Consider the following 23,654-nt stretch of genomic DNA (forward strand, 5'->3'; position numbering starts at 1 on the left):
TGCTCTCAGGTTGTCTTTAGAATGGTAGTTAATCCATCTAAAAATAGTTGCCGGTCTTTTCACATTAATCTATTCATAGACTTCATACATTTATTTGAGATCTGGCAGTTCTTGAACATGTTTTTATTGTCTCTTAAACCCAGCTTGAGTAATGTTTTGATGTGACTTTTAAACAGTTGTTTTAAAAAGTTATGTAAAAAATTTAATTCTAATAATTTAAATGTTTGTTTAAAATATATATATATATTTTTAAACATCATTCCCTGGCACTCACACACATCCATCCATGCCATCCTTGGGCTTGAACTCAGGGTGTCAGGCATGGGGACCAGAGCCTTTACTCCCTGAGCCGTCTTACCGGCCCCTTGTGTGACACCATAAAATCTCTTCAGAGAAAGAGACTCTCTTAGGTACTAGAAGGGCTATCTATAGATGTTGAACTAGAAGGAAAACAGATACAGAAACGAGCCATTAGCATAGAACTTGAATCTCTTTTCTTCTGAACAAAAGGCAGCAGTAGATGTACTTCTAAACATTTTTCTCTGGTCCAGTGCCACCACCATTCCTTTCCTTCATATCTGATGAGATAATCATGACACTCATGGGAGTGTCTGTGAATGCCAAACCTCTTAGAGAGTGCAGTCACCTGCCTAGGCCCCTGGGCCCTTTATTGCTTATGTGGCTCCGGTGGTCTAACCGTTTCTTCCTAATTAAATGGTGGAAAAGCCGAGAAATGCGTTCAGGGTGTGACTGTAAACTTGGATGCCGATGCCCCCTGGCTCTTCCTGACAGCTGCATGAATGGTCCTTTTATACTGTGGACCTTCTGCTGTGTGGAAATTTCCTTTTCATTTGAGCCAGGTGTGTTTTTACATCACATTAGCCTTGTTCGTTTATAAATGTATGCAGGGTCGCCTCTAATTCAGTGGGAATTTAAATTAATCCAAGAATAGGTACATAATTTTGCTGTGGGCATTATGTCAATATCCTCTGAATTATGTGGCAAAATGAATTACCTACTTTGCAGAAGAGAAAAATGACATTTCAACCTGTGCCTATGCGTCTTGGCAGCCCGCATAGCTTCGTGATGGGTGTTTGGGTCCCCTGCTCACATCTGGACCACTCAGCACTGAGGAACCATGAATTGAGCTCATTGAGCCTGGCTGAAGAGGCTTTTTCCAAGTAGAGACATTATTTGGGGATTCCATATTGAAACTGGGAGGGGTTCTATGTTTGTTTGAATTGTGTATGCGGCACCATGCATGTTCCCGTGTGTTTGCACATGCATGTGGACAGTGTGTAGAGGCCAGAGGTTGAACATTTATTAAATCAAGGTCTCTCCCTTGAACCTTGAGCTTGCTGATTCAGCTAGCCTAGGGAGCCAGCAAGCCCTGTCTTGGCCTCCAAGTACTGAGGTTACCAGTGGGCTGCCCAGTAGGTGCTGGGGCTCCCAACCTCAGTTATCATTTCCTAGCTCTTGTCCAGCAAGCGCTTTACCATTGAGCCAGCTCCCCAGCTCCTAGGGGTTCTTTCTGGTGGCTTTTCAGAGCAGGGATTCAGAAAACTGGGCTCCCATGTGGCCACTTGGTTTGAGCAGCCAGTGGATCCAGAAAAAAAATTTAAGTAGTTCAAAAGGTCAAAAGAGTTTTAAATAAAATAAAATAAAGAATAAAACTCATTATTTAGCTGGGGATACCACTTCATTAAGGTGGTGTTTTGTTAAAATGGGTTCTGTGTTTAAAATATATGGGTATAGGAGACCATAGTTGAAGGTTTTATTTTTGTTTGTCGAACCAATTTCTGTTTTAAAATGACTATTTTGGGGTTGATGGTGTACGTAGATCAGTTTGTAGAACTTGCTTATCATGCCTGAGGTGCCCTGGGTTTGATCTCCAATGTAAATGAATGTGGTGGGAGACAGGAAGATTAGAATTCAAGGTCATCCTTGGCTACCTAGGAAATTTGAAGTTAGCCTGGGCTAGATGAGACACAGCCAGAATACCCATTTGTCACTTTTAGATACCCCTATGAAGGGACAAAAGATATTTCCAAAGTATCTATTCTGAGGATCTCTGTAACACGTGTCTATACTATTTCCTTTAACTTGTTTTTAAAAGGTCAGCTGCAGATATTTTGCTACTGCTTGATCTGGTCTCTATTCCCTCCCATGCTAACAATACTGTGGCAGAACTCACTATAGCTTCTATCCAGACCCAACTAGAATGGCCACAAATTGTTAACATGGCCACTGCATCACCATTCTGTCCCAGCAAACCCAGTTATAAAAACAGGAATCCATCCTTTTGACCACTACCCATTTGGTCCTTTATTATTTGGGGACCCGAGTCTGTCCCCTCTCAGGCTGATTATAGAATGTGGACAAACTATTCACATGGGAGCTGGTTAAGGTGGGCAGGGCCAGAGATCTCTGCTCAGAGCCACTTCCTTGCAGGAGACCAAATGAAAGGCAAGTCTCCCAGCTTCCTTCTGTGTGCCTGCAGCCTCCCAGTGCTGGCTGCCAGCTCTTGATATATGTACCACATTCTTAAAATTAATTTTGTTCTTGCTTTCCACATGGACCTGATGGTAGTGAGAAGAATATTTTTCAAAATCACCAATCTGCAGGGTAAACCAGTGTTTGGGATTTTAATTGCATGAGCAACAAATTCTCACATTTCATTAACAAATGGCCGCCTACAGGCTGATCGCCGTTGTTGGGGGCGCTAGATGGCTTAAGTCTGCGATACTGTTCAAATAGAAAAGGCTGGTTTTAAAAACCTACACAAGAAACATGTAACTTAGACACTTCTTAGGCTTATCAAAAACCCCAACTTGGGAGGAATTAGGGAATGTGTCATTTGGTAGCCTACTTATTTCAGAATGTCTAAGAAGCTGCAGCTCTGACTTAACCTGCAGAATTGCACGAGTTATGTATCTTTAGCAGTGAAATGCATATTTAATGCCGTACATGGTGCATTGAGCCACTTATAAAATGCAGATAAGCTCAGATTTTCATTTTAGGAATCAGGTCTACCTAGCTCATTCTTTATGCATTAAACATTCTAATACAACCTGCCATGGACAGCCCACGCTGGACCAATGTACCTTAGCCTTTTCAGAACGAGATGTCACACCACCAGTATTGAGGACAGGGCTGGGACTAAGATTAAGGGAACAAAATTGTAGGAGGAACTCACACACTGGTCCCCATGTGCACCTTTGGATTGTCGCACGTGGGCTGCTGCCCTGACCCCTTCTGGCCCTGGCCTCCGTTGAGGGTCCTTTAAGGTGCTTTATTTAAAAAACAAAACAACAGCAAAGGAACCACACAAAGTGCTGACTCAGGTCTTTAGCTTGCAGAGGAAGCTGGGGGTTGGAGCAAGAATCTTTATTTAGCTTCTCTCAGAGAGTCTAATGCACTTCTAAAGTTTAGGACCTGCTGAGACCCAATAGGGCAAAAGGATTCAACTAGCCTCAGGCAATGACCAACCTGGGAGAGGAGCTTTAAAAAGCAAAACACCACCACCAAAACCAACTCAGTTAATCAACAAACGTTGGAACAAGTAGTCCAGCCAGACCACAGCATTGCTGGCCTGGTCCAGTCATTACGTAACTGCTACCAGGTGTCACGCTAGAAGGCTTGGATCCTAGAGAAAGCTTGTCACTAAATGTCACTAAAGCGAAGGATAATTGATGGTTGTGTTTGCGCTGTTCCAATTTTTTAATGGAAAGTTTTTATACAGTCATTTTCAGCTCCATGTTCACTGTATGACAAAAAAAGGTAGGAAGAATAAAGTAGAAGCAATCCATATGCCTTCTAGCCAGTGTCAACACTATTAATGTCATAAAGTATCCTTTTAGCATTTAGGGATTCTTTCTTCCATTGCGCTAACCTGAGAAAAACCCATCTTAGGACATGATGACCCAAGCGAGGACAAGTGACAAAATAAGTAGATCCCTAATGAACCTGAGAAGTTTGAGTCCTGCCATCTCTGCCCCCTCTTTGTGTTCTTCCCTACTTATTGTCAGTGTCAGTATTTTTTTTTAACTTCATGTGTCTAGGCATACCTGTAGATTTCCTGTCTTTTGCTTCCCTGTCTTGAGAATAAGGGGACGAGGTCTCCTGGTCAGGAAAGCCTCAGTAAGACTCCTCTCCCAGTTATCTCCTTGTCACATCAATCATTTGTTCCCTTGGGTAGTCTCATATTCATCCACCAGCTCTTGCTGCCACCAGTCCACTGTCGCTAGTCTAACATGTCACTCTGGCCATTGAGAGTCTGATGGAGGAGGCAAAGCATGAATGAGCTTGAATAACAAAATCGGGTGCTCCTCAGGACCCCAGGAACGGAGATAGCGACCTACTCACTTGGCTTGAGAGAAGTGTGGGGTCCCCTGAGAAAAGGAAGATGACTCTTGAGTTGAATCTGAAGATGAGAGAAGTGTGGGGTCCCCTGAGAAAAGGGAGATGACTCTTGGGTCTGGAGAGACCCACCGTTTTAATGGCTCCTGCAGTCTCCAGCAAAATAGCATTCTCCTAAGAGCCCACTGTTGTTTATGTCCTACTTTTCAGCCTGATCCCACAGTTGCCCGTGATAATTAAATGAAACTTGCCAGATGGATGCTTTCGCAAGATGATGGCTCGTCTTCTTGCTCTATTTGCGAAAGCTGGCATTAGATCCAAATTCTCAAGGATGCTCCTACCTTGAGGATGGCTTTGGAGAGTAGTGGCTCTTTTGTGGTGTTTGCCAAATGGCCTGCCATCAGCAGGACCAGGTTGAGTGGCAGGTGGGTGTGTCATGCATGTGGACACCAATCCCTGCCAACCCTTCTTGCCTTCGAGGAGGTGGGGTGCTGAGCGGTGGCTCTCAGAGATGTCATTTATCATGGTTGCTTCCTTTGGGGAAATGAAGTCCTTAAGCTCTTGACTCATCAGTCTTTCTGTCTCTGATCTCGTGACTAGTTCATGTGTAATTGATGTTGAAATCACTGTGCTTCAGCTTAAAACACACTGTCACGCTGTCCTAAAGAAACAATTTACAGAGCATTAAAGGGAGCTTGAAGGGTGTTAAATATTGTCCACTAAGTCTGTAGTCAACTTCCTTAATTGGGGAGCATAGCATTCCAATAGAAAGCCAGATCAGTAATAATGATAATAATAACAACAACAACAACAAATGCATCATTATATATCTGTGAGTCATTCTTGGTTCTTTTTAAAAAACATTTATTATATTTACTTAGTTGTGTGTGTTTCGGGACAGTGTGTGTCATGTGCCTCAGCATGCTTGTGAAAGTAAGAGTGTACAAATACCACCACGTGCACATGGAGGTCAGAGGGCAGCTAGTGGCGGTTGGTTCTTCCTTCCACCACGTGGGTCCCAGGAATCAAACTACCTGCTGGGACATCTCAACATCTCAACATTCTTAGGTCTTTGCCACACTTACTCATCACCCTGCAAGGTGGTCCCCATGGTTCCCTTTCTATGAATGAAGAGTTAGGAGAGGGATGCAGAAGCTAAATCAGTTGGGATTGTCCACTACACCCTGCCTTGCCGGTTCGTGTAGCCTGGGCTCATCTTCAGTGATATCGGTGACTCTCTACCTGCATACTAGCGACTGCCTACTGCATTCGTCCTCAGAGGACTAGCGTTGAGAATATCGCCCTCAGAACCATGCAGTAGAAGTTCCTCTTTTCACTTGAGACGTAATTTCAAGAACTTGAATTTGTTGAATATCAATTGATTATTGTAGTTACACAGGACTGTCAAATTAGAGTCTTCCTGCTGGTACAATTTATGTTTTTGCTGATTGTACTTGGGCTGTAGATATATGTGTGAACAAACTCTGGGGCTGGTTTCCTCTTCCATTTTCTGTCTGTGTTTCGTGTGCAATAAAGGTTTAGATGCTCGCACTGCCCTTCACTCTCAAGATTTAGCTTTACCGTAAGTATAGCAATCCCATTCTTTTATCAGCGCTGCCTCTTGTACTTCTTAAAAGGAGAGTATAGCTTCTATTTTTTCCACAACTACTCCTAATTTCATCCATCCCAGTGCCCAGAATTTGACATGAAGTCTCTGGGCAGGTGGAGTGGCTTGAACTCCTATTGACAAGGAGTCTAAGTTTAGGATGCTGTCGACCTGAAGAAGCCAGTCAGGTTGGTCTTGGCAGCCTCTTGCTATAGAGAGTTCCTCAGGATCCCTGTGCTTTCAGGTGGACAGGTAGGGTCGGTGCAGGCCTGGACACCGTGCCCTCTGAACCCTCATGCCACCTCTGGGTGTCTCCCAACCCTGGTTTGGGAGAGCAGCAAGTCAGGTTCTTCAGCTGCCTCTGGAAGGACCTAGGGATGGGATAAGAAAGGACGGAGAAAGCCACCCGGGGTTGTTTAGCAGACTGACATATGACTATTTTCCCTACAGCAAAACCGGAAATCCGGACGTCTGACAGGCTCCCGAATGGCATGCTCCAGTGTGTGGCAGAGGGATTCCCAGAGCCCACAATAGATTGGTATTTTTGTTCGGGAACAGAGCAAAGGTGAGAAGGTTATTTTTGGCGCTGCTTAAAATTCAGAAGGGAAGGGCTATACTCCAGTTGCATTTCAAACGTGTTTTCAGGCTTACTATTTATTTATTTATTTATTGAATAAGAAGCTGCTCCTTGATTACTTCTTTTTCTCCTCTATCTTTGTGGCTTTTTAAGAAGGGATAATGGCTATATTTTTCCTGGCCAACATTAATTTTGTTTGCTGAAAAATGATTACTGAATGCCTTCTCTATTTTGGTGGTTATCTTTTTTGGGTTTATCATGCAATTTCTAGCCTGCAGGTAGATAAAGCAATTTCCCTGGACAGAGTAATTAGATTTCCATTCTATACACAGGAGGTAATGTGTGTGGGAAATGTGGCTGCGGTCATCATGAAAAAAATTACCTCAGAAGTTAATTGCCAAGTAACCAAAAAGTAATGATCGCACAATTACAACATACATATGGCGTTTGTGAGCGATGGGTTTGAAAAACTGTTTCTCCTTGATTAGGCGCCCAGCCCCCGAAACAAGGAACATCTGCTGTTGTGTGGCTTTCCCTCCCTGTCCACACTTAAGCCTTAAATTGTCCTCTCGTATTACCTGAAGATGAAAAAGGGGCCAATGTGCCATTGTTACACATCCAATACCGTGTTATACTCCAGCTTCAAAAGCTTAGTTTGGCCTCATGAATAGTCAGAATGGCGGTAGAAATTTTATTTTTCAAGGAATACATTTCCTGACAACGCATTGGGATTGATCATGTTGGATTATTGTTTTGGTGTGGGTTTTAGCAGAATGTTTTGTTTGTGGGTGCATAAAAGCCCTGACTGAATGTTGTGTCTTCTATGATGTGGCATGAGTAAAATGTTTACATGGAAGCAAGCCGTGCACCAAACACTGGTCTAGCGTACACCATGCTCGGCTGCTCTGCGTGGGTGAATCTGAATTCTGGTGGGTGGAGAGAGGGAGCAGACGAGATGAGCAACTGGCGTGTGCAGGTGCTGAGAAGGCCATGGAAAAGCGGCCTTTGGGGACTGTCTCCTGAGAGAAGATCCTTTTAGCCAGAGTGGTCGTTGCACACATGGGATGCGCCTCTGCCTCTGGACCTCAGGCTCCTCCCCCCTGCACTTTTTGAACCTTTCTTGTTTTCATTCTTGTTGATTTCCTACAGTTTCCTCCTCTACCCTTTTTATCTTCAATCGTCATGCACCCTTTCCAAATTCATTTCTTTCTAAGAGTCTCTGGTGTGGCAGGATCTGGTGCCGGTGGCTGTTCGAATCCCTTTCTTTCAGCCCCCCTGAGACAGTATGCCACAGAAACCTAGCAGCGGAGAATTGACGGAACCCTGCACTTGGTGTTAGGACACAGGTCCCTGTCCAATCTCTAGACCATCACTTCCTCTTTCTGCTCTCCGACAGTACTCAGAGGACCTCCAGGGGTCAGTCTCCTCGGGCCATTCTGGACTGATTGGTTGTGAAAGGGAGTTTTTATGGAGTCTGGGTTTCTAGTCGTGCAAGCGTACCAGATGAAGGGGTCGTGTGCTTTTGTTTAGCTTCCTGGTGTAAGCCCACACTGCTGTTTTCTTCTAGGTGTGCCATTCCCATCCCAGCGGTGGATGTACAGATCCAGAACGTGTCTGTGTCACCATTTGGGAAACTGGTGGTGCAGAGTTCCATAGACTCCAGCGTCCTCCGTCACAACGGCACGGTGGAGTGTAAGGCCTACAACGATGTGGGCAAGAGTTCCGCCTTCTTTAACTTTGCATTTAAAGGTAACAACAAAGGTATATTTCCTTTTAATCCAATTTAAGGGGATATTTAGCTTCTGTATACCATACCATGATCTTAACTCCATCTCATTATTGGCCATATCATTTCTGGTAATGCCTGCATCATACCACGCTGTCATCAAACTCTTCATTCCATGTTAGTCTGGTGATAATGTTTGTGCTTTTACCAATGTAATCTTGGCCATTTTGTTTTACCGGTTCTCTTTGTGCCTGTATGAGTTTCTCGACAAGTTATATGTGTGCAGATAAGTTGAGTAGGGGAACATTCCTGCCTTGTACAGATACATAATTGGGGCACTTTAAAATTTTTAAATGCACAGGATGTGATGGCACATGCCTTTAGGCCCAGCACTGGGGAGACAGAGGCAGGTGGACTCCATGAGTTCGAGGCCAGCCTGGTCTACAGAGAGAGTTCCAGGACAGCCAGAATTACATAGAGAAACCCTGTCTCAAGAAACAGAAACAAACAAAATAATAAATAAGTTCAATTTAAAATTTTAGTTATTTAAGATGAGTTACATTTTGTTAAATATTTGTATCAAAATATTAAGTGTCTTTTATATGATCTTGTCAGCAAACGATTTTCCCCTCACTTCCGTGGTGTGTGTGTGTTTGTACATGCTTGCCCATCTGCACTGTCAGAATCATACAGAACTCTGCATGCTTTGTATGTGGCCGTCTGTGAGCTACACTCCTTGCCCAGCCAGTTGTGCTTCCTGAGTGGCTAGCAGGCCCAATGACCCTTGAAAGCACTGCTGAGTGGGCACATAGGAGACAGGGAAACTGGGCTCTGGGTTTGTTTGTTTTTGTTTTGTTTTGTGCCCAGTTCCTGTGGTGGTTAGCATTGGCCATAGGGCTCATGCCAAAAAGCTGCATGCCCTCAGCTTTTGGATATAAGGAGGGACAGAACCATAACACTGCTCTGTATTGTTACTTTTCCCAGGCAGAGCTAAGAAAGGGTGCTTCAGAAATGCCTTTCTTCTCTGTAAAAGACGTTTATGTTCAGTGTAGAACATTCAGAAAACATAAGAGCACAGAAAGAAGAAAACGCAAACCACCTAGAGAGAAAACCCATGCAGACGTCGCTTTTCATTAACATCATGCGTGTGCCCCAGACAGTTGATTTTTCTTTGTAATCTGGTCCCCAACTCACATCTTTAAAGATGCTCATGCATCCAGTGAGGTGGATGTGGGTGTGGCACGGTGTCAGCTCCATCCCTAGCACAGAATGATACTATAATAGTGACAATAATGTATTAACATAAGAGAAGGAAAGAAAGAGAGGGGGGAGTGATGTCTTTGAGTACCCAGAGTAAGATGTGTCCCCTGCATGCGCCAGGAGAGCAGTGGTTCGGCTGGGGACAGGTGGTGGTAGCCAGGCCGTTGTCCTGCCCACAGCTCACCATCACAATTCTCTTCCCTTGCAGAGCAAATCCAAGCCCACACCCTGTTCACCCCCCTGCTGATTGGCTTTGTCATCACAGCTGGCATGATGGGCATCATCGTGATGGTCCTCACCTACAAATACCTCCAGGTGACCACTGACTGTGCTCTCCTCCCCCGGATGCCGCAGGGACCGAGGTGCTGATGGTTAACCGGTGACATGGCTTTCCCTTTCTCTTCCAGAAACCTATGTATGAAGTACAATGGAAGGTTGTCGAGGAGATCAATGGAAACAATTATGTTTACATAGACCCGACACAACTTCCTTACGATCACAAATGGGAGTTTCCCAGAAACAGGCTGAGTTTTGGTCAGTATGAAGCAGGGGCTTTCCACCCGGCCCTCTCTGTGTACACATAACAGTGTGTTTTTAAGGAACCTGCATAGCTTCCTTTGTCTTGTTTCGCCTGAAACGAGAAGTGCTTTCTGTCAAACCGTACAGAGGTTGGCTGGGTTGGCACCAGGAACAGAACAGTGAAGTGTCTCTGTCTCCAGACATACGCGCCCTCAGTTTGCCTTGTTGATTTTGGAACCTCCTAATTGTCCCGTCGGGGTCCTCCCGCTGACCTTGTCTTCCTCTCTAAAGGGAAGACGCTGGGTGCCGGTGCCTTCGGGAAGGTGGTCGAGGCCACTGCCTATGGCCTAATTAAGTCGGATGCCGCCATGACGGTCGCTGTGAAGATGCTCAAACGTAAGTGACTGCAGGGCCAGCGCGTTCACTGCCTGTACTCACCGCTGCCAGTTTGCCTCATCGGTTTGTTTGTCTTTGTTTTGCTAAAATACAAAGTGTTTTCCATTTTAGCAAGTGCCCATTTAACGGAAAGGGAGGCCCTCATGTCAGAACTGAAGGTCCTGAGCTATCTAGGCAATCACATGAACATCGTAAATCTCCTTGGAGCGTGCACCGTGGGAGGTGAGTCCTGTCATCACGGCACCTGCTGTTGTCTGTTGGGCGATCAAAATATGATTTGGATAGTGCTTAATTATAAGTTGTTTAGGAGGGCTTTTTTTTTTGTCTTTAACCCACTCCTAAAAATGAAGATTTCTTTTTAAAAAAAATCATTTCTGTGTGTTGGGAGCCTTCAGGTTCCTGTCCTCTTGTTATTTTGAGATGTTGGCTATAGCTGTCATGCTGGGTTATAGAGCATTGGAGAGACACCCCACAACTGTTCTGCTGCCTCTCATTCCTCTGCCCCCCGACAGTCTTATGGACTGTCTCTATCCAGCTCTCTGCAGGTCAACATTTTAATTCCCACAGGTGTGGGAGAACACACGGGATTTTTCTTTGTGTGGAACTGCGCAATCCTCTTTTGCCCATTATACTTTGCATGCATGTGTTGAATTATAATGCCCTCCCCCTTAAACAGGTACAGGGATATAGCTTCTGGTTGTATCATCCCAAGTGGGGGGTGGAGGTGGAGGAATAGCCAGGATATATACAACATACTCTCACTGATGCTTACAACAACATGGGCTCTTTGCTGACTCGACTCCCCCAGAAGGGTTTTCTGGTCTTAAAGCTTTATATATTGCTGGGTCATAATTAGTCACTCAGGAGTTAATGTTCATTTGCCTGCTATAACTGAAAGTAGCCCTGAGCCTCCCACTTCTCAAATGCACACCAAATAGAGCAAGCTTTTCACTTCTGATAAAAAAAAAGAAGAGGAAGAAGAAAAAGCTTCCAATTTTAACCCCTTAGTCAGTGTTCCCATCGAGGACGTCTTGACATTAGCAGAAGGCCTGTTGTTCTGAAGGAACAAGGTATGTAGAGTGAGCTCTTGCTGTTTATCTAGAGCCACGGCACAGTAGACAGGTTTGAACAGTGTCTCAGGACAGCCCCCGTGACTGATGCTTCATCACCCTGTGAACTGTTCACAAGGCGGTTTCTACCCACAGTAATTAGCGGCCTGTTAACTTCGGAACCGCGCTTTTAAACATTCAGCGCACCACCTCTTTTCAGCCAGTGGTGCTTGGCGAAATGGGTGGCGTCAAGTTCTTCACCCACTTTCCAGTTGGGGCTTAGCTGCCTGTTCCATGTGGTTACTTCCCTCCCAGGCTACAGCTCAGGTCCTTCGTTTTCATAATAACATTACAGCAAGGACACAGAAACCTGTCGTACACGGAAGTGAATCAAAGGGTTCCCGCAGAGGAAGCTTGATCACAGTGGAGCCTTTGAAAGCAGTCCCTTGTGGCTGCAAAGCCAGCAGTCACTCCTGGCCCCTAACGTTCATGTCACTTAGACATCCAGGTAGAAAGGGGATTGCTTGTTTTATTTCACTCAGCACAATGCTGCTTTTTTGATAAGTGATGTTAATAGATAGAATTATGTTGGTACTAAGAAGGCTTAGCACTGAAGCTGAATGCTAATAGCCACAGTCACCCTTGGGTATTTCTACAGGAGGCTGGATTATCTAGAGTGTATCTTGCGTCTTCCTAACGTTTTATTATATCCTCATAGGGCCCACCCTGGTCATTACAGAATATTGTTGCTATGGTGATCTTTTGAATTTTTTGAGACGAAAACGTGATTCATTTATTTTCTCAAAGCAAGAAGATCAGGCAGAAGCAGCACTTTATAAGAACCTTCTGCATTCAAAGGAGACTTCCTGGTAAGGCTGATTTGCATAAATAGTCAGCCATTGACAGGCAGTTCAAGGGGTCATAAGGGTTTGCAATCAAGGCTGATTCTTACTTTAAAAAAAATGAACTGAGGTACTCTGAGGTGTAAAATCAGAATTATTAAATTATTTAAATGTGATTTGCTATTTCAGTTCAGATAGTACCCTTGAAGATTCAAATTGAGATTGTTACTGATTTCTCTTAGTGCATGTTTCTGTTCTTCCCTGAGCCTTGCTTCTGTGGAACTGAATGTGTTTTCTACCTCTTCTTTTTACTGTGGCTCCATTTTCTGCTTCCATTTGTGTTCCTGAGCTTGGGTCTGCAGGCATCTTCATAGTGGGATTGTTTATAGGGAAGAGGGAAAGGCTGTCATACAGCCAGGGTTAAGTCTGGGGACTGAGCATATTTCCATATGTAGACTTCTTGTCATCATAGTGTTTTTCTGTCCGCCAAGTCCCTCATGTCATTGTTATAAAGTCATCACTATCAAAGAACATTGTTTGACCTCTGGGCCTCTCTGAGATTGGCCTGAAGGATGAGGATGCAAAGGATGGAATATACACAGCTTAGAGGTCCTTGGAGCAAAGTTAGTTTGCTGTGCAGCATAGAAACAAGAATTATGGGCTAATGTAAGTTATAAGAATTAGTTAAAGCCGGGCAGTGGTGGCGCACGCCTTTAATCCTAGCACTTGGGAGGCAGAGGCAGGCGGATCTCTGTGAGTTCGAGACCAGCCTGGTCTACAAGAGCTAGTTCCAGGACAGGCTCCAAAACCACAGAGAAACCCTGTCTCAAATAAAAAAAAAATTAGTTAATAAGAAGCCTAAGCTAATGGGCCAATCAGTTTATAACTAAAAAAAGAAAAGAAAGAAATCTCTGCCGCGGCTCTTGTTTCCTCTTCTCAAATGTGGTTGAGTTCCGCCATGGAAGAAGCCTTCCGAGATCCGCCAAACTCGATGGAACTCCTATCCACGCCCTAGACTGTGTACTTTACACCGCTGTAGTTGTGTGGTGGATCTTACTTACCTCTTCTCGTCTTTACTCTATGCCCTGGGTTCAAATCTTAGCACCAGAAACTAATGAAATTCCATAGGAATTGGACTCTGTTTTAGATGACAGGCTTTTGTCTTCTGAAGTCTCAATTCTAGACTTTTAAGGAGACCTCAGTAAATGTGGAGGGACAGTTACCTAGTAAAGCTTTCCCCACTACTAATGCTTAAAGTACCAAGGGAAGCTTTGTGTTTTCAGTTTAGTCCTGAAAGCTTGAGTTGTTTAGTAGGGTAGTGAAATGCCACAAAACCCACCTTTTGTTAGTTTTTCATGAACACAGACTCTTTATAGAGAGGCAGGAACCACTTTGCCTTGAGTCTGGAGCCTGGGCCCTGTGTGTGTTTTTTCCACTCTGATATAATGGCCTGAATTGTTCTGTCCTGTGTGATGTTCTTTGCGCTTTGGGATCCCATATGGATTTGGAGCCACCAGCACGCTCTGAAGGAGGTTGTTGTCATGGTGTTTCTATGCTAATCAGAGGCAGGAAGTACTAGAAATCTTGAAGAGTCTCCAGCCAAATGTTGCAGATTCAAGAGGTCCAGATGGTCTAGAAAATCATCCAAATTATTGGTGTTTATCTGAACCAAACTTGGTTTTTCAAAACCTTCTTCCCTCAGTCTCTGTGGGCTTAACCATCTCCCCGTGCACATGTCTTGGAAGTGCCTTGTTAGCTTCCGGCTTGTCTGAGTAGGGGCTCATTCAGAGACAGGAGTGGTGTGAGGTAATAGGTTTTGGCTCCTTTTCCCCATTATATCATTGTAGCTAGAGATGGGACTCCTCTAACCTGATCGCCATGAAAAAAAAGACATTTCTGGGGACTGTACCTGAGCAGTAAATGGTAGACACTCATCTCTCACAGAACCGTTTCGCAACTCTTCATTCACATAAAATCAGTCTGCAGTATGGCCTAGCAGCTGAGAGCGGTAGCCTGACCTGTCCTTGTCAGGGCTGTGTTCTGTTTCCTTCTGACTTCGGTGTTTCCTCTCCCCAGCAACGACAGTACCAATGAGTACATGGACATGAAACCTGGAGTTTCCTATGTTGTACCAACCAAGACAGACAAACGGAGATCCGCAAGAATAGGTACGTCCTTGCCAAGCGGAAAAGCAACCCGGCACTGTGGTTTTTTGATCACTGGGACTGTGATCGAACCGTGTTCTTTATTTTTCATCTTGTCTCAGGGAGATGGGCTGGGGGTCAGGTGCTGAGCTTATAGAAATGTAGGACGAAGATTTGGCCTCTTTCCCACTAACGGGAATAGCTGTGTTGTTCCCAGGAGGAACCTGCTGTGGCCAAGCAAGTGGCCTGTGGTCGTTAGGGCTTACAAGTAGATGTGTCAGACGAAAGCAGGTTTTGTATCTAATATCTTACCGCTAGAGACGTGAGATTTTGAAAGTGGACCCACCGTTGCCCTAAGCATTCTGAAACCTTCTGGGGGTTATTGGCTTTGTGAGTCAGTGTCCACCTTTCCTCCTCTCTGAGGAGGTGATTGGCCCAAGAGTTCACTCTGTTCATTCATTGCTAGCCTCTGGTACTGTGACTGCTTCTGTCGTCTCCTAACCTCTTAGGTTTCTATTGCTAAGAAACCCCTGTCTTCCTAATAGACTCGTATATAGAAAGAGACGTGACTCCTGCCATCATGGAAGATGATGAGTTGGCTCTGGACCTGGAAGATTTGCTGAGTTTCTCCTACCAGGTGGCCAAGGGCATGGCGTTCCTCGCCTCCAAGAATGTGAGTGGCGGTGACTCTGCAAGAGGCACAGAGTCTTTTTTTTTTTTTTTTAAACTTGAGCGTTTCCTCATAGTCCTAGTTAGAATGCAGAGTGTCATTTTGAAGTGTGGTAACCAAAAGCAGAGGAAATTTCATTTCTTCATGTTCCAACTGCTGTCTCTTTGGAATTCCTGCTTTAATTTCTGAGCTCGAAAAAGTGCAGACCTGTCTAAATGAGCTTCCACAAGTATTCTTTCCTATGCGGTGAATTCATTTAAAACTTTGGCTTTAGGATACGTGTGTAGAAAATAGAAGGATAATGGTTTTATCATCAAAGGCGGGAGTCAGGAGCGTGCCTCATTGTTACTATGGCATGAAGCTGGGCTCCTGCAGGGTGAGCCCCGTAGATTGTAGGTGCGGAGTGTTAGGCAGTAAGAGATCAGAGAAAGAAATGAACAATTAAGAAAAGGATGGCCAGGGCTGGGGGGGGGGGGAAGAGGATGGATTCTGGAGGGGACAGAAGTGTCCCTCGGGAGAAAGGAATCATCCCAGAGTACGGTCACAGCAACTGCTCTAGTGATATTTCCAGGCAGCTTCCACGCTAAGAGACGAGCTAAAATGAAGCTTCCTTACTTGTGTCCTTAGGAAAGATCAAGTTGAAGCTGTCAGATGTTTCTTTAGGAGAAGACATTCAGAGATGCATACAAAACAAACTTTCAGTTTAGCAAAGCAATTTGACTATTTATAATACATTTTCCTATGAATGAAAGCCGTCGAAGGGGGAGAAAGACATTCATCAGGACTGAGTTGGAAGGCAATTACAGCAATTAGAGTCCTGATCGTGTGAAACACAAAATGTGAATATCATTTGCGGCATAGTTTTTATTTTTGGGCTACTAAATACTTCTTTAAAACAAAAGTTTTTTGTTTTTTTTTTAATGTAAACAGCATTGTAGTATTAAAAATAGTCTTCTCTTTGAGCACTGAGATGAATGGCTGTTGCTTTCTCTTCTACAGTGTATCCACAGAGACCTGGCGGCCAGGAACATCCTCCTCACTCATGGTCGCATCACAAAGATTTGTGATTTTGGTCTTGCCAGAGACATCAGGAATGATTCGAATTATGTGGTCAAAGGAAACGTGAGTGCCTCTCTGTCCAACTGATCTACACAGAGCGTTTTGGAAAACTGGTTTCTATTACTGTCATAGTCCAATCCCTACCTTGTAATGCCAAGTATTTCAGTAAAATTTGCACGGAGTGCTGAACGCTCCTACTACTAACGTTTGATAATAGAATTCTTAGTTATAATTGTATAATTAGAGGGCATATGAAGGAAAGAGAAATAGCCTTAATTTTCATTATTGCCTGAGAATAGCAATGCATTTGATTTTGTTCAACTGTAACAAATGTAGACCTGAAGGTCACAGTAGGCTTTTTTTATTTGAGGTTGAAATACTCTGTGAAATTACTACAGTCTAAGATGGTGTCAGAGTTAGCTGTATTTGGAATGCTGGGTCTTGTAGTCAGTATGGCATTGGCTATTACGTAGACTCATAAATAACGGTTGGTTTGTGGAACATAGTAAATTTTCCCAAGTGCTGTATTTTACCATCAGCCTTTTCTGTAACCTCAAGACAAACCCGTGCCTTAGAAAACATTGTCTTCCAATTTTTACGTGGGAGAAACTAAGGTGCAGTATATTTCAGTGATTTATATCTGAGGTAGCATAGTCAGTAGGGGCCATGGGTATGGAAGGCCATAACCTCTTAGATATATATTCCTAGGTACCCATTTTTCCCAGGCCCATTTGAACAGTCCATATTTATTCCTGGAGGTCAATTTTTGTGTCTGTCATGATGATGCATGCAATGCCTTCTCTTTCATCGCCGTGGCTCCTCTGTTGGAAGGCTGTGCACAGCTTGGTTTTGTAAAGGTATTGCTGGCTTTATATCCTGGCTCAGTCAGACGGTTCTGAAAAGGCTCCATCAAGGTTAAATTTTTTTTTCCCCAGGAGATTTGATGAAACCAACTTCTTCCCATCCTGGTTTAATACATAAAGGAAGATGGAAAGTGCTTTTCTATTCTAGCCGCTAAGTGAATATATATGTATTCATTTTATATATTCATATATATAACATTATACACAACGTAATTTATATTGATATATGATATATATCAATAGAGCAAGATAGAGGAAGTGAGTTGTCTAGGTCCAGCCTGGCTGAGATTGGCTCTGGTCCCATTCAGCGGGTTTGTAACTGATGAGAGATAGTTACTCTGTATTCATAGGAGTTAATCATACTTGGCAGAGTTCTTTGAACACAGCCAGGCCCATTCTTCTACTCTGTGGTTTGGAAATTGAAGCCACCAGGATAGGGCTTGTGCCCCAGCATCTCCCTCGCTAATTCTGCAGTTAACAGGTCAAGTCAGCTGAACTAAGCGATTATTTGAGAGTTTAAAGCAAGGGGATGTACATGACACGGTACTGCATAGACGTTCAAGTGTAGTCACTGTAAAGTCCCTTTGTTCTCTGAAAATCCTCTCAGTTCTTGTGAATTCTTAATTCTCAAGATTTTTCCACCCTGGGCTCCGAGTCCAGGGTAGCCTGTGGGCCCCTAGTCAGAATACCATTTCAAACGAGTCCAGGGTAGCCTGTGGGCCCCTAGTCAGAATACCATTTCAAACGAATGGACTACTCAGATTCACTTAGAAGTCAATGTCTTTAGATACCCATCCCTTTTGAATTCAAGACAGTAACCAATCCCTGGTATAAAATCTGGGGATGCATAGTAGATGGTTTTATAGTTTGTATGTGTATCATTCCCTGCCCCACCCCCACACTAAAATAACCTAACCCAAGAGGAGGCTCTCTCCCCAGCGTGCAGTCCTCAACAGACTTAGAGGATTGATTTAGCTTCACGTGGCAGATTAGCATCCCGAAATCCTGATAGACTGGCATAGTCACGGTGAGTTCAGTTTACCAAGTAAAAGGGTCCTGAATGTCCGCCGGTGTTAGCACCAATTCTGCCGCTCCCCACCCCGGAGCAGCCACTGCCTTCATCAGCCTGTGTTAGTCCAGGTGGATGGGGGCGAGCGGGGGCCCTGCTGGGCATTTTACCTGCATTACCTCATTTACCATCCCACGAAACAACTCCTTGTGTTTGAAATCTTATTTTTGTTTTGCAAGATGATTCTGAGGCTGGCTTATCTGTATTTTGGTAACTTCTCCAGTGGGCAAGTGAGGGGTAGTACGGATTGCAGGTGTCAGAAGTTCAAGAGTAAATGAAAGGAATCGGTCGAGGCCAAGGTTGGCAGAGACGTTCCACAACAGAAAGCTCAGCACCAAATCTTCCTGCCTTTCTGGGTTTTGTCCTTTCTGTTCATAGCCCTCCTCATCCTGGTCAAAGATGACCAGAGACACAGCTAGCAATCTTGTCTATGAGTCAGATACGTGATGGGGTGACACAGGAAAGAGGATTCAGGTGCATAAACTACAGTATTTTAAGGTGTTTTTTGTTTGTTTTGTTTTGTTTTCTCATGCCACTGCATGATAAAACTTGAATCTTTACAGCTAAAACTAAGTGGACTAGCTATAGCTAGCTGCAGAGGAGGCTGGGAAATGTAGTTCTAGTTGGGAGAGGCCATATATTTTGTTGGCAGAGAGGAAGAGTGAAACACTAAGGCTCTTCGTTGTTCGAGGCCATTATTGGAAGGGAGGTTAGGACCCGTGAACTTGAATGTGTATGTTCTTCATTTACTATACTGACTCAACGCCCCCACTTTTGAAAGGGAGCTATTGGAACCACGAGTTGAAAGTAGGAAGTGTCTGGGGGGTCATGAAGTTTCGAAGTCTTGTTAGGTGGTGCTCATCGCTACATTCCAGCCAGATCAGCGCCAGGACAGCTTTCCGTTTTATCACTTGAGCCTCCTCATTCACTGGCTGAATCTCCCGTGTTCCCTTCAAGGCCCGACTGCCCGTGAAGTGGATGGCCCCGGAGAGCATCTTCAACTGTGTGTACACGTTTGAAAGTGACGTCTGGTCCTATGGCATTTTCCTGTGGGAGCTGTTCTCTTTAGGTAAGGTGTTCCTTGCCAGAGACTGCCTCGTTGCCCAACGGTTTCTAGAGGCTTCCTTTACATCCTCCTCACTCACGAGTAACACTGGTTTGCCCCCTCTCTGTGCTCCAGGAAGCAGCCCCTACCCAGGGATGCCAGTCGATTCGAAGTTTTACAAGATGATCAAGGAAGGCTTCCGGATGCTGAGTCCGGAGCACGCGCCTGCAGAAATGTGAGGACCCCTCAGGCTTTTCCTTCAGACGCTTTCCTTTTCAAAGGCAGAAACCCCAGATGTTGACGGTTTTTGCTAGCGCAGTTTGAAATGTCACTGGGTTCCTTTGGTGGCTACCCCTGCTCAAATGTCACGGCTGTGGTTCTTTTCATAATCTCTTGTCACCGATAGCACAGAAACTTTTGACAGTATCTCACGCATACAGGGTTTTATTCTGTCTGTCTGTCACTTCACACGTCCTGGTGCGTAGCCCAGATTTGTTACTGAGGTTGTCCTGTGGTGAGCAGCAGACAGCGGGTTAAGGGCGCCGGGGAGTTATAGACATTGGCCCCCTGTTTTGCAGATACGACATAATGAAGACTTGCTGGGACGCTGATCCCCTGAAAAGGCCGACGTTCAAGCAGGTCGTGCAGCTGATCGAGAAGCAGATCTCAGAGAGCACTAAGCATGTGAGTAACCGCCGGGCCCAGAACCCTCTTCCTCCCTGTTCCAGGGTCGTGTTCCCTAGGCTTCCAGGACAAGGCCCAATCTCCCCCATCTCCCTGGCTTGGATTATAAACGGGCCTTCTTCAGAGGGTAGACATAAAACAATGGAAGCCCGTTCTTTCTGCTCACATCCTCCCCGACTTCCACTTCCCTTCTAATCCAGGGAGATGTGAGCTGGGGGAGGGGAGCCTTGTGCTCAGACCTGTGGAATTAGATGTTATCATAAGGCCAGGCCATGCTTCCTCCCTGTCCTGGAATGCCGATCATGGGACTGTCTGGTCTCCTTCTCACATGGCGGGACCATTTCTCCTGGGTGGGCTGGGGTGAACTAGAATGGAAGAAGACAGCCTGTAACCACAGTAAAGCGAGCTTTAGACAGTGAGAACCAGCTAGTCACAATGCCTGCTATGCCACAGCCATATAGAAGGGTTGTTTGAAGTTAGGACAGCGCTCCTAGGGATTCAAGGAGTGTGGAATGAAATAAATCCATTGTTTCCTATTTGGCTTTTATGGAAGAATTAGCCGTCTTTACTGGGGCTAGACTTCTGTTTTAGCTGCTTCCCCCTCCCCTGAGCCATTGCCGGGGGAACTATCTTTTCTAATAGTGCACCACTGATCCTTTCGGGTTAATGCTTGCTCTGTGGGGCATCAAAGCAAATTTCAAACGAAACATCCATCTCCACCCAAGTGCTTTAATTCCTGACGAGTGACTCTGGAAGAGTCCTGCAAATTACCCCAGCAGTTGGCTCTAGGGATCCGTAAGCCCTCTTCATCAGCTGACCAGTGCTTGCTTTCAGATGAATCCCATGAGGAGAGAAGCGCTCCACACATTGTACACTTAGTACCTAGTGTAAAATTATTTCCTCGTTGGGGGGTGGAGGGGGGCTGAGATGTAAACCTGATCTGGGTTTTGGCCACTGCTTCCTGCCAAACCCTTGTCTTCCGCATTCTGCAGCCATGAGTGCCCCTACCTGTTGGGGTTTTAGAGGTGGTGCTGTGTTTGACTGTGGCGTCTTTCTCTACAGATTTACTCCAATTTAGCAAACTGCAATCCCAACCCAGAGAACCCCGTGGTGGTGGACCATTCTGTGCGGGTGAATTCTGTCGGCAGCAGCGCATCTTCCACCCAGCCTTTGCTCGTGCATGAAGACGCCTGAGCAGAAATCATGGCCACCAGGCTTCCCTGCTGTCTCCCTCCCTGGTCTTTTGGCTCCCATGATGGTTGTTTTGTTTTCCTTTGACTTGTATCCTACTTCAGGGTAGCTGGTCCCCCATCCCCACCCCACTGTGATCCTGTCTTTATGAGCACACTTTAGTGGCTGATGACCTTTCTGTGTTGCCATCAGCCACCGTCCCACTGCGAAGGTCCGAACTGTATGTATATATTTTCCTAATAGCAAAGTAGCTCCTACTGTAAACAGAACTCCTGCTTTAGAGGAGAGAGGGTGGGGTGAAACTAGGTGCCCAGAGTTATTTGTAATGCTCCTCTGAGTCTGTCTGAAAAGTAAGGCCAGTAGTTCATTTGAAGAATAGAAGTAGTCCCATTTGGCCTAGCGAGCCCTCCACGACGATGGGGAAGATGAGGAAGACTAGAAAGTGAAACCCAAGCCTTTTGTGTGGAAAGTAGACCATTATCAGAACAGAGGACACGTGAAAACATCTGGGCTTAAGAAATCTAGTAGTTCATGCTGAGAAGGAGACCTAGGCTGTGAAAGAAAGTGCCCCGGAAGCACGAACAAAGATTCTTTGCTGTGGGCTGCTGCACAGGCTTTTGTACAACTGACCTGGTTTTTAAAGAGAGTTCGCTGTTAGGGAGTAGAATGGAGACAAGGCCTCCCTAGCCAGCATTTGTAAATACTCATCTATACGTTGTATGTGTCCATACATTGGAGGGGGGAGCCCCACGAGCTTTAGTTTCTGGTACAACCCTGGCATAGGTCTGCTGTGTGTAAGAATAGATTAAGAGCCATACAGATTCGAAGGAAACAGTTAATGCCTTTTTTTTTTAAAGGAAAAATGTTAACTGCTAAGCACAATTTTTATTAAACCTCTTAGCCAATGTACTTGCTCTGTAGATTGCCGAGAACAAGCCTCCCAGCTTCAGAGGGGCATTGCAGCCAAGGGAGCTGACGCCCTTCTGAAAAGATTACCATTTTACTCCGAGATTCCCACAGGAGTGAGAAAACAGTGCGGTCCTGGTTTGGATTCTCACATAGCAGGAAGCAAAAGTTAGATTCCGCCTTTTTTATAGGCACATCCTGGACATCGGGCCAGTATCTAAGTGTGTGAGTGTGTGTGTCTGTGTGTGTAGATGGCGTGTGGGTGAGATATCTTGGGGACCTTGTTGCCCTGAATCCTGGAGGTCCCCCAGTACCCAAGAAGTAACAGCTTTTTTTTTTTTCACCTCTCCTGTCTCTCTCCTGTTTCCCTGCGTATCGCCCACCGGCCAGAAGAGATTACCCAAAGCCACCAGCGGCTTAGCAGAGTGGAGTGCTGACGGATCTATTTATTTGAAATCCACCTGCACTTATGACACTCTTATCTATACTCAACATACTGTACCCATCCCTTAGACCTTATAGAATGCGGTCATTCCAGGAAAGCGTAAACTGGAAGCCTGGATGTTACCATGTAGTTGCCACGCCTGCCCCCACTCCCCATCATCACTGTCCAGTATAAGCGATAAGTGTGTCCCTGGCAAGATTCCCGTGTTGTCTTGCAGGGTTCAGGTATGTTGCCTTCACGGTTTCCCCCCAACTCTTGACCCCTTAGACTACATTCAGAGACATGTGGCCATCCAGCTGGAAGTGACCGCTTGTACTGGTCTTCTACACTCCCGCACCTTTCTAAAGTTAACTGGTGTGGCGGTTGTGTTGTCACCGACGAGGCTGTCACTGTTTGCCATACTGTGTCCGAAACATTCCTTTGCATTCCCATCGACTTTGGTTATAATAAGGAAAGTAGCTGTTAAATATGGATGTCTAGGTACTTCAGGGGCGCACCATTGAGAATTTGTCTTGGATATTCTTGAAAGTTTATATTTTTATAATTTTTTTTTTACATCGAATGTCAGATGTTTCTTTCAGTTGCTTGATGTTTGGATTTATTTTGTGGCTTTTTTTGTAAATATTGAAATGTAGCAATAATGTCTTTTGAATATTCCGAAGCCCCATGAGTCCCTGAAAATATTTTTTATATATACAGTAACTTTATGTGTAAATATATAAGCTGTGCAAGTTTGAACATGTTATGGTTCATGTGTGTGTTTTTTTTCTGATATGTTGTCCAATTGTTGACAGTTCTAAAGAATTCTAATAAAAATGTAAATATATAAATCAAATAAATTTTTCTGTTTTTTTTAAAGTACATCCACCCAGGCAGAAAGTTTTGTGCACCATTTGCATAAAACACATATAGGACTCTTCATCACACTAGGATTTGTATATGGGAAAATCCAATAGACTTTTATTAGTAATTTTAGTGTGTGCTGTTTTCCCTTAGAACCCAGGGTCTCTATTTAACTTGAGAGATGTAGAAAACATTTGGAGAGTTTTCCGCATAGCTATGATTAACATTAGGTTGATTCACGGGGAGTGACTATTTGTTGGCAAAATAACAGTAAATAACAGCAATTTCATGTGGTCCAAGCTAATTCACAGAGCATGTTTTCTCCTAAAACAGATGGACTAAAAGTTAGCTTCGGTAGTAGTGTGTAAGGTTATATCAGAGATCTGAAGAAAGCAGCTTGT

General features: G+C 44.7%; 1 protein-coding gene across 2 annotated transcripts in view; it reads left to right on the forward strand.

The window, feature by feature from the left end:
• The window catches only part of Kit (KIT proto-oncogene receptor tyrosine kinase), a 76,994-nt gene extending 53,787 nt beyond the window's left edge, over nt 1–23,207 (forward strand). Inside the window, exons 8-21 of one of the 2 annotated variants that reach the window (XM_005359360.3) lie at nt 6,416–6,530; nt 8,110–8,303; nt 9,737–9,843; nt 9,936–10,062; nt 10,339–10,443; nt 10,555–10,665; nt 12,211–12,361; nt 14,411–14,502; nt 15,024–15,151; nt 16,148–16,270; nt 19,097–19,208; nt 19,320–19,419; nt 19,763–19,868; nt 20,931–23,207. In XM_005359360.3, coding sequence (XP_005359417.1) covers nt 6,416–6,530; nt 8,110–8,303; nt 9,737–9,843; nt 9,936–10,062; nt 10,339–10,443; nt 10,555–10,665; nt 12,211–12,361; nt 14,411–14,502; nt 15,024–15,151; nt 16,148–16,270; nt 19,097–19,208; nt 19,320–19,419; nt 19,763–19,868; nt 20,931–21,062 — 1,703 coding nt within the window. In that variant the 3' untranslated portion in view covers nt 21,063–23,207. The remainder of the gene's footprint in view (nt 1–6,415; nt 6,531–8,109; nt 8,304–9,736; nt 9,844–9,935; nt 10,063–10,338; nt 10,444–10,554; nt 10,666–12,210; nt 12,362–14,410; nt 14,503–15,023; nt 15,152–16,147; nt 16,271–19,096; nt 19,209–19,319; nt 19,420–19,762; nt 19,869–20,930) is intronic. The other variant, XM_005359361.2, reaches the window with a different exon arrangement.
• Nucleotides 23,208–23,654: the final 447 nt, after the last annotated feature.

Source organism: Microtus ochrogaster, linkage group LG1 (genome assembly GCF_000317375.1).
Source record: "Microtus ochrogaster isolate Prairie Vole_2 linkage group LG1, MicOch1.0, whole genome shotgun sequence".
Taxonomy (NCBI): Eukaryota; Metazoa; Chordata; class Mammalia; order Rodentia; family Cricetidae; genus Microtus; species Microtus ochrogaster.